Here is a 14,858-nt window from a genome sequence, read left to right as displayed (position 1 = left end):
GCGGGCCCCGACCGGCTTCCCCCAGTTGGGAAGGGCTCTGCCTGCGCTGGGAGGGCTGCAGCGGGCGCCCAGGGTCTGCCCATGGCCCGAGGAGGGCAGCAGGAGGGGCTGGCCGAGGGCACTGAGAGTATGCCATCCTGGAGGGGAGCTGCGCTCGGTGTCATCTCCATCCATTTAGACCGAGGTTGTTAGGAGATGCCTTGGGCACAGGATGGCATCCTGTGCGGGAATTGAGTCAGGAGGGATTGGTGTGAGAGAGGGAGGGAGGGAGGGGGTATGCAGAAAAATGGGTGTGTGCGTGGTCACACCTGAAGATCGAAGGGTAAGCTTCCTGTGGATGGCCTCTTTGTGTGACTCTCCCAGTGGGCTTAAGAAGTCTAAGTCTGGTCTAGTGGCTAGACTGCCTTAGAGCCTGCGAGACCTGGGTCCCCACCTCTGTCACTTACTGCCTGGATGACCCCGGGCAAGTGACTGCAGCTTGCAGTGAGCTAAGGGAAAAAGCAATCCCTTACTGGAAGAGGTGCCTACCTGCATCAGCAAAGGGAATTTCCTCAGATGGGAATTCCCTAGAAGGGTGAAATCCCGGGCAGGGTCCCTCTTCCTGTCCCTAGGAGTGGGGGGCCATGTAGAATGATGTGGATACCTAAAGGAAGGAGGGAGGGATGGACTGGGAATCTGCTCCCTCCATGCCTAGAACAAGTATAGTAATGTGTTGACAGAAGAGAATCCAGACCCAGAGAGTGGTGAGATCACTGGACAGGAAACTGGAAGACTGAGGCTCAAAGCCTGCTTCTGACTCTTACTAGGTGTGTGAGCTTGAGCAAGTTACTTAATCTCTCTAAAAACTCCATTTTCTCATTTGTAAAATGGGGGCCATACTAGCCTTGGGTCCCACCACAAAGGGTTGTTGTGAGACCTAAAGAAGAGTTTCTAAAGACATTAGCTATTCTTAATGATAGTCGTCATTCTGTTCACCCCAGTTCATTTGATCTGCTTGGAGAGCTGATGCTGAGCTCTGTGAATTATTCACCAGTGGTGTCTTCGTTCCAGGGCCCTTTACTCTTTGTAAAGGCTTGGGGGGAAAGACAGTTTGTGGCAAATCTAGCTGGGTTTCAGCGATGTTTCCTGGTGTGTGTGGGGAGGGGGGAGGTTCTCGGGTTGGGTGTGGTTCAGCTGTGGGACTGTTGAACTGTGCAGACTTCTGAGAACTCAGACTTCATGAGTTGCAATGTTTGACCAGGGGCCTGGATGAGAAAGGAGTTTGGAATGTATTATTTTAAGTATCTGTAAGCTTCTCACTCCCCATCCCCCCTTCCATAAATGCATAGTTCTGCCCTCTTCTCAGGGAGCTGGGCTTCCGGAAAGGTCCCTCTGAAGCTTGGCAATGTAGCTCTCCTTTCTTGGATGGGAGCAGTGTGAGGGAGAAGGCCCCCTCAGCTGGTTCCTTCTTCCCTCCCTTCCTCTCCAAAGATGGGTCTGGGAGTGTAGCCCTCTTACTTCCTGCCCCAGCAGGAGCCCCAGCTAAGGCTTCAACTCCACCCCCAGACTGGGTGGAAAGTTTCTCTCCTCAAGATGGACGGTTCCTTCCACTTCCTCTCCACCCCCATCCCCCTTGGCTGCAGATGGGGTCAAATGTAGCCAGAAGGCGCTCATTTTCTACAGAAGAGGAAAGGGGGGGGGGGAGGCCCAGGGAGGGGAAAGGTCCTCTTGTCCCATCCCATTAGGGGCATAACAGGGCTCTTATGAGCCCAGCCCTCCAGACTCCTAGGCTAACCAAGACTTTGACACACCAGCCTGGCAAGTGGCACACACTGCCAGTCAAGAGCAACTTCAGAGAACCCCCACCCTGCTGTGCTCCTCCAGCTCCACCTGCCGGTAGAAAGATATGCTACAGCTCATGCCCGTTGTCTGACACACCTCTCTTCCCATCCCTAGCTTACAAAAGACAAGAACTGAGCAGAGACAAGAGCCATTTATTTATTTGTGGGATCCCAGGGCCGAGACCCCAGTATGTTAAATACTGGGCACAGCCCTGGGCCCCAAGCCTCCCCATAACCAAGTGAGGAACAAGGCTGACCTGGGGGGGAGGGGCAGGTCTTGCCCAATAGCCAAGCCAGCGCTATATGTGACCCCACAGCTTAACAGGCGCTACTCTTAGTAGGGTAGCATTAAGTGGGTTATGGAGCTGATCTGCTGTTTGCCCCCACAGTGGAGCAGGCTAGCTTCTTTTCGGATCTGGAGCCAGGCTGACTGTTGTTTCCAGGAGAGGCTCTCAGGGTCTGTCTGAGATGCCAAGGATTAAAGTCTCTCTGCTACTTCTTCCCTTGCCCAAGCAAGGAGCCTCAAAAGAGTTGAGCTTACCTGGGAGCCCTTGAAGGGCAGTAGGGGAGAAGTAGGCATCAGGGTGGATGGGGTGAGTCCACCAGTGGCTGGGAGTGGGGGTGGGGAAATAAGCTGGGGCCTGGATCTCTAGCCCATCAGCATCTCTCCTCTGAGAGGCGACTGAAAGAGAAGGGAGGAAAACCAGCTTCTCCCACCTTTGGGCCCCAGCCATTCCAGGCTACTAGCACAGTGAGAGATCAGAGGACTCAGAGAGAGTGAGTGTGTGTGCTCACCTACATGCCCACATATGCCCTCCAGTGTGTGTACCTGCCTGCACTGTCGAGGGAGGGGGAATGGGCTAGGTAGGCCCCAGCCCCATTGGTGGAGACCCACATTGCTCCAGAGGGCACCAGGGTTGGCCAGTCCTCAGAGACTGAATGAGTCCTGCAGCCACTTGTCCCGGGAATTGTGAGTCTGGGGGACTCGGAGTGGGGGTGGGTCCCGGGGCAGGCTGCAATCGGGTGGCTCATCCTCATCATCTGAGAAGCCGGTGTCGGGAGGATAAGAGCTGTCCGAGTGCAGGGAGGAGGACATGTCCTGGCAGAGGCTCATGTCTTGGCACAGGTGCTTGTAGTCTTGGATGGACTCGTGTAAGGAGCACAGCTGGCACAGCAGGGACATGTCAAGCTGGCGGAGGCCCACCTGGGGAAGAAGGACCCGATGGGCATCCCAGAAGGCCTAATGCCCCCTCCTTTACTAGAACATCACATCTATTCCCAGGGCCACCCTGGTTCCCCCATCTCAGCCCCCCACACCCTGTCACTCAACCCCTGGCCTTTCTGCCCGGCACACCCCAGCCATCCATCCTGCCTCCGCATCATTCTAGCCCTTCCCCCGCCATCCCTGCTTTGCCCGGCAACCCCGCACCATCTCCTTCCGCAGCACCGCCAGCGCTGAGTCGAGGTTGGCGGGGCGGCGCGGGGGCTGCGAGGGTCCCTCGGGGGCGCGGCCAGCCCGGTTCAGCTCGTCCTGGATGCGGTTGCGCTGGCTGTAGACGCGCTCCAGGTCTCTCCACGAGCCCCCGCTCGAGTTGAGAAGGCCGCTGAGCCCCCGGGGTAGCGGCGGGAGCCCCTCCAGTGGACAGCTCAAAGGCGCGGGTGCGGGCGCAGGGCCCCCCGGCAACCCGTTCATGGGCACGACGCGGGGGGCCGATGAGGAGGGCCCAGGCCCGGGGAGAAAATAAGCCCCAGCACGCCGGGTCCCTCCTACCCTCCTCTTGGCCCCGGCCCGGCCCGGCCCGGGCGCCGCTGCCCCACCGAGTGCCGGCTTTGTTCGCCTCCGAAGAAGCCCCACCCTGAGCCCCCTCCCCTCGGCCAAGAGGGCGGAGCCTCTAGTAAAAGGAAAACGGACAGTCCGAGCGGCTCCCCACATTGCTGCGATGGGCGAAGGGGTGGGGGGCGGGAGGCCGAACTCCAGGGAAGAGTCCAAGCGTCAGGCATGGGGCGGTAGGCGGGAAAGAAGGGGAATTCACCCCAGTTCTAATCATCTTGGGATGTTCCTGAGGACCAACAGCGAGAAGGGGAAAAGGGACGCCGCTCCTTTAAGGTGGGAGGAGACACCAGTGAGAAGCGGGATGGAGCGGGGTTAGGCAAGAGCCCCTCCTGCCCTCATTTTGTTTCGGGCATCAACCGGGTACCCCGCCCTTAACCCTTGCCCTCTCCGGTTTATTTCTGTAAAGGGCCGCCTCGCCTAGTCTTCTAAGGGATGGATCCCACTTGAGGAGGCTGCAGAGGAACAGTGGGCTGTTTTCCTCACCTGCATCGTGAGAGGGTGGGCTAACCTTGCTCTCCTGGGGCTCTTGATCTATCCACTGCCCTATCGATTAACATGTGGGCATCTTATTTTGGTATGAATTTGGACTCCAAGGTCACTGGAGGCCAGTCCCACCTTAGGTTCCTCCCGTTAACCCTTCATTTTCCAAAGACAAGTTTGGAGCCTGAGCCAGGTCCCTGTTGACCCACATCCCCACAGATATAGTACAGTAGTGCAAACTAGTGCCTGGTTTCACATTCCAGCCCCTTTTCTTGGGGGGAAAGGGCAGTATTTATATCTTGTTTTCTTCACCTCAATTCCCCCTCAATATCACCCCCAATTTGGTTAATAAAGCAAGTCAAAACTGTCTCTAGGTCTGTTTCCTCATCCATATCAGGAGGGCCCTCTCTGAGGACCTTCTGACTCTAAGCCTAGCAAAGTGAGGCAGGAAACCAGGACATCCAGGGGCTGGTTTTTCCCTGGCTTCTCTCCCTTCCTTTAAGACCTCTGAGGCATCTCCTGCTTCATCCCCTAACCAGCACAAGTACGTCAGGATACCTCCCTCAGGAAAGGGCCAATGGGAAAGCATCTGAAGATTCTGGGCAGGCATGAACTTCAGGGGTTCATGGAAACTGAGCTGTCATATCACCTGTAAGATAACTGAGGCCCAGGTCACACAAGAACACAACTGCGAAGGCAGCCACCACAGGCCTTGGGATTTCAAGCCAAAGGGTCTTTCCACCAAAACCTGGGACATGCAGAGGAAGGCAGTGTGCTCAGCAGGACACATGTGGACCCAGGGAGAAGGAACAAACCACACAGGGGCAAGGATGTTTTCTGTGCCTTTCTCTTGCATTGCAGCTATTCATAATAAATCCTGGACCCATACACTAGACAAGTCCAACGCCCTGGGGCCCTTCTTCTTTCCCAAGCCCCCTCACTGTTGCAGCTGGCGAATCCCCTGCAGAGCTTCAGCACAGACCCGGATCAGGGTGCAGAGCTGGATGCTTCCTTCCAAAGAAGTGCTGGGGCCCAGTTCTCCTGAGGCCCATGCAAGTTTCTGAAGCAAAGCCGACTGTGATGATGCCAGGACATCTGGGGCCAGAGATGCTGTGGGAGCCAAGGTGGGAGAAGGCCCCTGGGCAGCCCTGAGCCCAGCAGCTGCCCCCTCACAATGCTCTGGCCGGGGGACAGGGGGCTGTGGGGCTGGCCGAGAAGCAGTGGGGAGCTCTGAGGATGCTAGCTGGTGTTCACGGGCTTGGGAGAGAGCAGCCTGGGCATTCAGAGCTAAAAGGAAGAGGACATCACAGGGGAGACTGACAGGGCATTATCCCCAAGGGGCTGTTCCCCCAGACTGAGGTTGATCACCCCATCTTTCTCAGTCCCCTTGACTCCCTCACGATAGGAGAAGAAACAGCCCTGCCTATAGTACTCCAGAATCAGACTGATGAGTCATCCCCTTGATCACCTTAGCTTCCCTGACCCAGAAACAGCATCTTCTCAACTTCTGGAACACCCAGAACAGAGACTGTGATCTTCTCTCACCCTAAGGATCCCCAGGACCCCCTCACCTGGGTTATCCTTGTCCACATCTGAATTCAGCTCCTGACAAGCTACACAGTAAGTTTTTCGTTGTTTGTCTTGGAGTAAAATGGTCTGGGAAAAAAGTCAAAGAAGGGTTACACCATTCTCTCTGTGATCCTACGGCAGTCATTTCTGCCACTGGGCCTATTTCCTCCTAGTGCTCAATGAACACTGGAGTGATCCTCTACGTCTCTAAGGAAGGTCCTACTCTGGTGTGCAGTGGTCTAAGGTTCCTTCCCACATCTGCTGACAACAGCCCCGACCGGTTTATTGGTAAAGGGTACACACACACCAGTAAACCCACAAATATGCCCAGTGATTTTACAGGGAGAAAGAATGCTAATAACCAGGGGAGGATGAAGGATCTCAGGATCATCCATTTAGAGCTGGGAGGGTCCTCAGAAGTCATCTCTTCTCTAACTGGCTCCTTTCATTGAGGAAACTGAGGCCCAGAGAGGGGAGATGTGACCCAAGACCACGGAGATAGGAAGCGGCTGAGGTGGAAACCGATCCCAGGGCCAGACTCCAAATCTAGCCCACAGCGTGCTGGGCTGTGAAGGAAGCTAGGCATTCTACGAGGCGGAGATGAGAAGGGGTACACCAAGGCGGAAAAAGGGGGACAGTTCCACTAGTAAATGTCGGAGGTGGGGCCCGGCCTTTCCCCTGCTCCCCAAAGCTCAGCTTCACGTCACCTCCTCTAAGGAAGCCCTTGGGGATCCCCGCCCTCTACGCTCCTCGTGTTCTGTGTTTACACCCAAGCCCGCCCCGGCCCCGCCCCGCAGGCCCAGACGCCACGCACCCCGCAGTCCTGGCACGTGTCCCCCAGCATGCGGTAGCCACACAGCAGGTAGTCGCCCATGAGGCGGGAGATGCGATCCTGCCGCTCGCGTCGTGCCTGCAGCACCTTGGTCTCGGCCTCGGAAGGAGGCTCCCAGTCCACTTCGCCGGCCTCTGTGGACGCGGGGACGCCGGGGCGGGTGAGTGGGCCTGGCCCGGCGGCGCGAGGCCTGCCGCACCCTGCCCTTGCTCTCCCCCACCCCCGCCCGCAGCCGGCGCTCCTCCCCGGGGGCCCCCCCTCGGCCCGCCCCGGCCCCCGCCCGGTCCCACCTGCTCCGTTCAGAGCCATGTCGTCGTTGCCGCCGCTGACAAACACCTCGCCGGAAGTGACGCAAGCGCCGGCGCCGCGGCCACTGGGCTCGCGCCTTGGCTCTGAAATGACGTAACCGCTCGGTCGTCCAATGATGTGGCTAGGGGGCGGAGCGAGGGCGGGGCACGCTTCCGGATCCGCCCCGGGCCGACGGTTCCTGCCCTCTCGCGGTGCCGGAGACTAGGGAAGCGGGGATTTCCCCGAAGGGAGGGAGGTTTGGACGCCCTGAAGCGTTGCCACGGAGACCGAGTCACGTGGCGCCTGCGCGTCGCGAAGCCCCGCCCTCAAGGAAAACGGCCGGTTCCACAGCCCGCGGGCGGGGCCGGAAAGCGCCTTCTAGGCCCGCCACGGCCTGGACCTCGATAACCTCCTCCGGGAAATGGGGGCCCAGGTCCAGAGGCAGCCGGACCTGGCGGGTACATCGCTGGGTTTGGAGTCTGGTGGCCCTGGGCACGTCTCCTGCCCTCTCTGAGCCTCAGTTTCCCCCTCTGCTAAATGGACGCAGCCTCCAAGCTGCAGGCGCCGGGCTGGTGATCCTGCACACCCTTCCCCCGCTTCGCTCTGGGGGCAGCCCCCCTGCCGGGCCTTCGATCTCTTCCGAGCCCCCCACCCTCTCCCAGGTGGGCACGGAGCGGTTGCTTTTCTTAACGGTTGCTGGGGGAGGTGGAGAAACGCCCCTGCTCTGGCGATCCCTCCCCTCCCCCCCACTTAGACTGGAAAGGGAAAACTGGGGGGCCTTGGGCCCCCAGGAGGTTGTGGCGGTGGTTGGGTGAGTGTCCCTCCAAAGGGCATCTAAGTTGTTTCTGGGAGGAGCTGGGCATGCCCGTCCTGCGCTAGGGTGAGGTTCCCAGAGGAGCCCCGAGTTTAGCCCCAGAGTTTATTTCAAAGGGACAGACTTGAGCCTGAGGGCACCAGTTGCTTAGTTAGGAACGTGTCTGCTCTTTGTTCTTCAAAGCTGGGCACCTGGGGCGAAGAACCTCCTGCCAGAGGTAGAGCACTTGGTGCCCAGACGACCAGGGGAACCTTCGCTGGTCACTCGACAAGGGGAAAAACGGATGTCTCTGTTTTCCCCCAAAGGAAGGCTTTTTTGAACCTTTGCCCAGCTGGCTGTTCTAAATAGCTACCTGCTACCTTTTTTTTCTTTTTAAAGAAAGTTGGGCCTTGAATTAAAAGAGCCCGGTAGAGCCCACTCTTCTGAGGAAGAGCCAGGAGGTCTTGGAACCAAGGACTTCAGGCTGAAGTCCAAAGGTGTGCAGAGCATTTCTGGTGGGGAAGATCCAGGGCAGGAGGGGCCAGGTGGGAGCCCTACCTGGACATGTTTGGTCATTGATGACAATCCACTGCAGCACTGGAGACTTGAGTTGGCCCTTCGGATATGACCGTGACTCCATCTGTTCCATGTTTTGTACTCCTTGTCTTTGTCCATTTTTCCCACTGATGGTATGTTTTGGTGGGTTTATGAGGGAGAATGTGTGCCAGCTACTTTTCTTACTATGCTATTTCATTAAATGCATTTACTTTGAATACATTGTGTCTTCTGGCTGATTAGTAAAGCTGAGTACATTGCTACGGGCTCCAAAGCTTTGGTTTTAGTGGATATAGACTCAGAGAATACTTTGAACCTAGGGTAGCCTTCTCTGGGAGACTTCTCCTGAGAGTTGGAGAGGGGGTGCTCCTAGGCATTACGTTTGGTGCAAAGGAATTCTCCCTGGAGAAAGGTGGAAGTCCTGTTTAATAAAAACAAAAAAAAAATCAATAAAATTTAAAATAATTGTAATAATACCTCCTGAGTGTAGGGCCCCCTTCCCCTGACAGAGATATTGTGGTTGGCAGCCAAACATCTCACCCTCCTGATACCAACCTGGCAATGTAGGGCCTCCCAGGACAACAGGTCCAGACCTCTGTCACTGGCCCCACTTGAAGTCATTCTGGCTTGATGTCAAGGCCTCCAGAACTTTCCTTACTGACCATTTGCTATAAGGACAGCAAATGTTCTTGTCCCTACTGGAGACTGAGACCCTAAGAGTGGAATGACTTAGCCAAGGTCATTCAGCTCATCCCTTGGCAGAGCCAGAATTCAGATCCAGGTCCTCTGTTCTCTCTAATTGGTCTGGACCTTCCACCGCAGAAGCATGAGGGGAGATTGAGGAAAGACAGGGGTTTCTCCAGGCCTAGATATTGCTGCTGGGTGAGATTCAGGCCTCTGCCCACCCTACCAGTCCCACTTGGGCCTCAACACTGGGCCAGTCCATCCACTCTTTCTACCAAGCCTCTTGCCCCAGGCCCCCAAACAAGATCCCATCCCATAAGATCATTCCTGAGGAGCTCAGCCAGGAGGCCAAGGGCTGTTCTGAGGGTTTTCTTTCCCCACTTGTGGGCCCCAACCCAAGGACTACAGCTTTTTCCAAATGAAGTGGGCCTGGCCTGGCATTTGAAACCAGTCACAGTTCTGCACCACCCAATCTGACTTCCCACTCCTGCTTGTAAGAATTCTCCACTCAGGTAATGAACTGATCCAATTCTGGAGGGCAGTTTGGAACTATGCTCAAAGAGCTATAAAACTGCACATATACCCTTTGACCCAGCAATACCACTTCTAGGTCATATCCCAAAGAGATCATATAAAGGAGAAAGAACCCACACGTACAAAAATATTTATAGCAGCTTTTATTGTGGTGGCCAAAAACTGAAAATTGAAGGGAATTGGGGAATGACTGAAGAAGCTGTAGTTTATGATTGTGATGGGATACAACATATTGTTCCATAAGAAATGTTGAGCAGGTGCGTCAGGCCTAGAGGCCTAAGGGCTACCCGAGTCTTACCTTACCTATCGCAGGTCTTTGGCTGGCCAAACTGGATAAACATATGAGAGAAGAGACTTTCCAGAGTCGAACAAGGGTTAGGCTTTATTCAGGGTCTTGGTTACATGTGCAGGGGGAACTCTTCCTGAGGAGAGAGAAATCTCCCAAGGAGGCAAAGATCTTACAGTAAGAGAATGGAAGTGGAAGTGGAAGAGGGAGAGAGGGGAGAAGGAAGAGAGAAGAGAGGAGAGAGGGAAGAGGGGCCTTCTGTCCTGTAAGGGCCCCTCAGCGCTAAGAGCGCCTTCAGGCTTTCCTGACCCTACTTAAGCTCTCCTGCCGCATAGTTTGCACATGAATACCGTGCCTGTTAGACAACAATAGGTGTGCTCAGACCTGGGCCAATCTCGAGGGCGGGGATGCTCTCTCCCAGCATGTTTCCCACGGGAAGAGGCGGAAATGCACGAGATAGCCGTGTCTCACACCTCAATTCCCTGCTGTTCTCTGGGGGGCCTCATGAGAACTCTAAGGTTTAGAAGTCCTCATCTTTACCTGCCCGAGACTGTCCACATGGAACTGAGCTTACATCCCCAACACAGGTGGACTTCAGAAAAACATGGAAAGATTTAGATGAACTGATGCTCAGTGAAGTAAATGGAACCAGAACAGTGTGCATGGCAACAGCCACATTGTTAGATGACCAACTTTGATAGACTTAGCTCTTCTCAGCAATGCAGTGATCTAAGACAACTCCAAAAGACTCGCGATGGAAAATGCTATCCACATCCAGAAAAGAACTACAGTCTGAACGCAGATCAAAGTGTACCATTTCCTCTCTTTTTTGTGTTTATTTTTGTTTCTTCTTTCTCATGGTTTTTCCCTTTGGTTCTAATTCTTCTTTAGAACATGACTAATGTGGAAATATGTTTAATGTGACGTATAAGTAGAACCTATTATCAGATTGCATGCCATGTTATGGAGGGGGAATGGAGGGAAGGGTAGAATATTTAGAATTCAAAATCTTATAGAAATAAATATTGAAAACTAAAATTAATTAATTAGAAAAAAAGAATTCTCCACTCAAGTGAAGAGCTCTTCTTATGGTCCCCCAGATGTCAAGTCATTTGTTCACATTATACCCCCTGGCCAAGACATTGCCTTTCCTTCTTCCTGCACAGCCTGACTTCTATCATCTTACAGGGTCCAGGAGGAAATGACCAAATTCTGGGGCTAGACTGGACCTCAGACCTTTACCTTACATGACAATTCCCTCCATATGTTCCCAAATGGTTATCCAGGCCTCCACTAGAACAGCTTCCATGATGGGGAGCTCACTACCTGCCACAGCAACTCATTTCAATTTGAGACATAACCAAAAGATAAGAAGTTTGTGGAGTCAAGCTCAATTTGCCCACAAGACCAACTGCTCTTCCCTCAGACATGTCATTGCCTGATTGTGTGTTCATGTCTTTTCTTCTCTGGGCTAAAGATCCTTAGTTCCTTCCCGGGATTCTTCTCTCTTCCAAGGCAGAGTGGAAAGGAAGCTGGCTCTAGAATGGGAGGTCTTTGGTGCTCATAATAGCAAAAATGTTATTATCCCCATTTTACAGATGAAGAAGCTGAACAACTCTGCCTAGGTCACACAGCTGGGAGGAAGAGCTTGGGCTGTGATTCAGATGAGTCAGTTTTGCCTCCATGTCCTTCTCTGTAAAATGAGGGCATTGGGGTAGGTGGTCTCTGAGGTTTCTTCCAGTTCTAAATCTGTCTTCTAATGATCTTTTTTACCTGAGGCAAAATAGCTGAGGGATGGAGAGGAGCTAGGGACAAGGGACAGAGGTCAGTTTGACCATGAGTTCAAATGAGGGACAGCTGTCCACTGGAAAGCTCCCAGGGTGGGGTTGGTTAGTGAGGAGATCAGATAACAAGAGAGGGTCAGCATTCAGCAGAACTCTGGGGAGGGCTGCATTTTAGGGTAGTGAAGAGGACCTTGGAGGACAGTGGTCACCTCTACCTCAGGTCAGCACCCTGAGACAAAGTTCCATTTGCCCTGCACTAGTTACACTTTTGCCTCAAAGTGATCACAAACTCTTTCAAGGCCTTAGACTGAATCCCCATGGGACCCTGCCTAGAGATAGGGGTACAGCAGGCATTTGTGAAGTGAGTGATTTCCATTCATGTGATAGCCACAACCCCCAAATCCTAATTACCCTATTCCATAAATGTACATATACATACATATATATATGAAGATATACATGTCTAGAAATGTATATATTTATATTATTATCCCTACATGAATTTTCCCCCTTTTCTATACATATGTCTGTTTCAGACAGCCTTCCTCTTCTGCATGGGTTGATCAGACCCTCTGTGGATTTCAGGATGTGTTCAATTGGGTAAGGGTTGCTCCTAAAACCCTCCGAGCCAGAAAACCCTGCCTATTTGTCAAGATTACCAAGAAAAGAACCACTCCTATCTTGGGGAACTTTCATCAGAGCACGGCTTAGGTGCCATTCAGTCTGAGACAATACTTTGGCACCAACTCCTAATGACAACCCCCTCCCATATTTTCTCTCCCACTGTGACTATTTGTGTTTATGTCTAATCCTGGTGATTACACTTGTCATGATAGAATGAAACCAACCCTGTACCTGGAGTCAGAGATCCTGGGTTCAAATCTCAATTATACCACTTCCTGGTCTCTTTGGACCTCAGTTTCCCCTACTGTAAAAATGAGGATTGTATATCTGGGAGAAATCAGAGCCAGAGATTGTCCTCCTCTGACCCCATCAGCTCCCTCTTAAGGGGAACTTATGGGCTGAGTGTTTCCTGCCTTTTCCATGGGTGAAAATAAAGCCTACTTTGTACTTGATAAGTGCTCGCTTGGGAACTGGGAACTGTGTACTGGGCAGGGGAATAAAAAGCTACAGAGATGCTGAAGGTCCCTCTGATCACATCTAGTTTGTGTGAGCCCAGAATCAGGAAGTAAGTGGGAGAATTTTTCCTATTTGACAGATGGGGAAACTGAGTCCTAGAAAGGGTAAGTGATTTGTCCAGGGTCACAGAACTAGCAAGTGTCAGAATCAGGATGGAATCCCAGACCTTCTGAGCCTAGGGCCAAACGCACTTCTCTCCACTAGCCATACTGGCTAGCACAGAGTGGGCACTTGGTAAATGTTCATTGAAATCCAGAAAAATCCATGATACGTTTAAAAAAACAAACCAGGAGGAGACTTGGACAGTTTTCTTATTACTTCTTAAAAGTTAGAATGGGTAAAACATATCACTGTGACTATATAGAGAAATCTTAGGGAGCTCTCTGAACCCCAGAGAAGTACAATGGCATATCCAGGGCCACACGTAGGTTTAAATGTCAAAAATGGGATCTGCACCCAGGTCTTCCTGTTTCTCAATCTATTCTTATTTTATCCACTCCCCCCATAATTCTTAAGGGGCAGCTATGTAGGGCTGGACCTAGAGTCAGGAAGCCTCATTTTCCTAAGTTGAAATCTGACCTCAAAGAAAGAAAAAAGAAACTTGGCTTCAGACACTTACTAGCTATGTGACCCTAAGCAAGTCCCATAAGCCCATTTGCCTCAGTTTCCTCACCTGTAAAATGGGCCAGAGAAGAAAGTGGTGAACCACTCTAGTATCTTTGCCAAGAAAATTCCCAAAGGGGTCACAGAGAGTTAGGACTGAAAAACGACTGAAGGAATGACTTTTAAGTGAAATTGTGTTAAAATACAAAAATAAAATTCAATTATGCTAAGAAACTTGACAAGCTACTTATTAGAATAAACATTAACAGAAGTTGTCCATTTTATCTCTTCTTTGTCTCATGCTTTGTGCTGGCTGTTGGAGCCTTTCTTGGTGGTTACTAAGTGCCTAATAAATACAAAATAATCAGTGTTTGTTGAATGGAATTTGAAGCTCCCACAGCTTGAGCGGCCTTCTGCCCAGCTGCATTTCCCATAAGGAGGGGCCCCAGGAGGGCCCTGCTCTGCCGGGTGGACGGTGCCAGGGGCTGAGCAGGCCATTGCCCGGTTACCTCCCCCTCTCAGCGCTGATGCCGAGCCCAGCTGGAGGAGCTGAGCTCAGGATCCTGGACCCTTCACAAAGCTCGGTGGTCCCTCCTCCCGAGGAAGCCCCTCCCCTTGGCCTGGCTGGCAGGCCAGGCTTTCCCATCCTGCCTGAACCCCAGGCTGGGGGCTCCCTATTTAATCCACTTCTCAGACCCTGGTGAGAGGGTTGGGCAGGCGCTGCCATTTCTCCATTTGGGGAACATTGCCCCCTCTCCCAAGCCCTGGGCCCCAAAGTTGTGCCTGACTCTTCCCCAGTCCCTGGTCTGGTTCTGCTTGGCTCCCCATCTTCTCCTGGGCCATCCGGCTGGGAAAGGGGCCAGGCCCTGAGCTCAGGATTTGGCTATTCCAGCCAGAACTGTCTGAGGCGGGAAGCCAGCCCCGGCCCAGACACCACCAGGATCTAGGCCAGGGGTCTAGGAGCTGGGTGACATGGGTCCTAGGAAGCCTACCAGGGAGAGAGACTGACGAACTATGGTCAGGGGCTCAGGAGGGCCACAAGTTTGAGGAAAGGATGGGGAGGGGGATCCAGAAGGACCCCACAGCTGCCTGTTGGAGGCTGAGACTGGGTCAGACCATCTGGGTCTGTGTCTAGCCTGCTTGCAGAGTATTGGATTTGCCTCTTTTCCTGTTCTCTGTCCCCCTGTGGGGCTCTCTGGAGTGTGAGGGCAGGTGGGAGATTGGAGAGTGAGTCTTGCGGCTCTGAGGTTGTATGATTGCTGGCTGGCACAAAATGGGGTCTTACTGTTTTGAGATCCCCACCCTGCCCCAGGTTTCTGGCTGAGCCAAACCAGCCTCCTCCTTTTACAAATAAGGAAACTGAGGCCCAGAACAGGAAAGAGACTTTTACAGACCACCCCCTCCAGCTAGCTGGGCTGGGACCCCTGTTCCCAAGTGGAATCAGGGCTTCTTTGCAGCCCAGCTCAGAGCTGGGCAGAGTGAGAGGGGCAGGGCCCCAGCCCCCCACAGAAGTGGCGACTGCAACAACATCTCCCTTCTGGCCCCTAGGCCCTGCCTGCCACATCATTTCCCCGCTCTGGGGGGCAGTGGGCACAGAAGGCACCAGGGAGCTCCTGGCCAGGTGTGTGGCGGGTGGGCACAGGCGGCCCAGACGTG

General features: G+C 53.4%; 2 protein-coding genes across 2 annotated transcripts; both read right to left on the bottom strand.

Annotated features, from left to right (window-relative positions):
- Positions 1 to 1,953: 1,953 nt before the first annotated feature.
- On the bottom strand, positions 1,954 to 4,872 carry FAM89B (family with sequence similarity 89 member B). The gene is made up of 2 exons (XM_072637366.1): positions 3,250 to 4,872; positions 1,954 to 3,024 (listed from the first exon to the last, which is right to left on the bottom strand). Exons 1-2 carry the CDS (start codon positions 3,751 to 3,753, stop codon positions 2,749 to 2,751), a joined length of 780 nt encoding a protein of 259 aa, XP_072493467.1. The 5' UTR covers positions 3,754 to 4,872; the 3' UTR covers positions 1,954 to 2,748.
- Positions 4,873 to 4,965: 93 nt separating this feature from the next.
- Positions 4,966 to 8,383, bottom strand: ZNRD2 (zinc ribbon domain containing 2). The gene is made up of 4 exons (XM_072637367.1): positions 6,826 to 8,383; positions 6,518 to 6,669; positions 5,706 to 5,790; positions 4,966 to 5,421 (listed from the first exon to the last, which is right to left on the bottom strand). The coding sequence occupies exons 1-4, from the start codon at positions 6,842 to 6,844 to the stop codon at positions 5,072 to 5,074; spliced, it is 606 nt and encodes a 201-aa protein (XP_072493468.1). The 5' UTR covers positions 6,845 to 8,383; the 3' UTR covers positions 4,966 to 5,071.
- Positions 8,384 to 14,858: the final 6,475 nt, after the last annotated feature.

This window comes from Notamacropus eugenii, chromosome 2 (assembly GCF_028372415.1).
Source record: "Notamacropus eugenii isolate mMacEug1 chromosome 2, mMacEug1.pri_v2, whole genome shotgun sequence".
Taxonomy (NCBI): domain Eukaryota; kingdom Metazoa; phylum Chordata; class Mammalia; order Diprotodontia; family Macropodidae; genus Notamacropus; species Notamacropus eugenii.
The sequence above is the reverse complement of the archived record's forward strand: the minus strand, read 5'-3'. Positions and strand labels throughout refer to the sequence as shown.

What these genes read in the sequence shown, in the direction of transcription:
- ZNRD2 (XM_072637367.1), bottom strand. An exon ending in ACACGTGCCAGGACTGCGGG is followed by an intron (nt 5,791 to 6,517) that starts GTGCGTGGCGTC and finishes CTTTTTTCCCAG; the next exon opens with ACCATTTTACTCCAAGACAA. An exon ending in TGTGGACAAGGATAACCCAG is followed by an intron (nt 5,422 to 5,705) that starts GTGAGGGGGTCC and finishes TCTTCCTTTTAG; the next exon opens with CTCTGAATGCCCAGGCTGCT.
- FAM89B (XM_072637366.1), bottom strand. Translation starts at nt 3,753, where the DNA reads ATGTGGGGAGCCGCTCGGACTGTCCGTTTTCCTTTTACTAGAGGCTCC. An exon ending in CGGTGCTGCGGAAGGAGATG is followed by an intron (nt 3,025 to 3,249) that starts GTGCGGGGTTGC and finishes CTTCTTCCCCAG; the next exon opens with GTGGGCCTCCGCCAGCTTGA.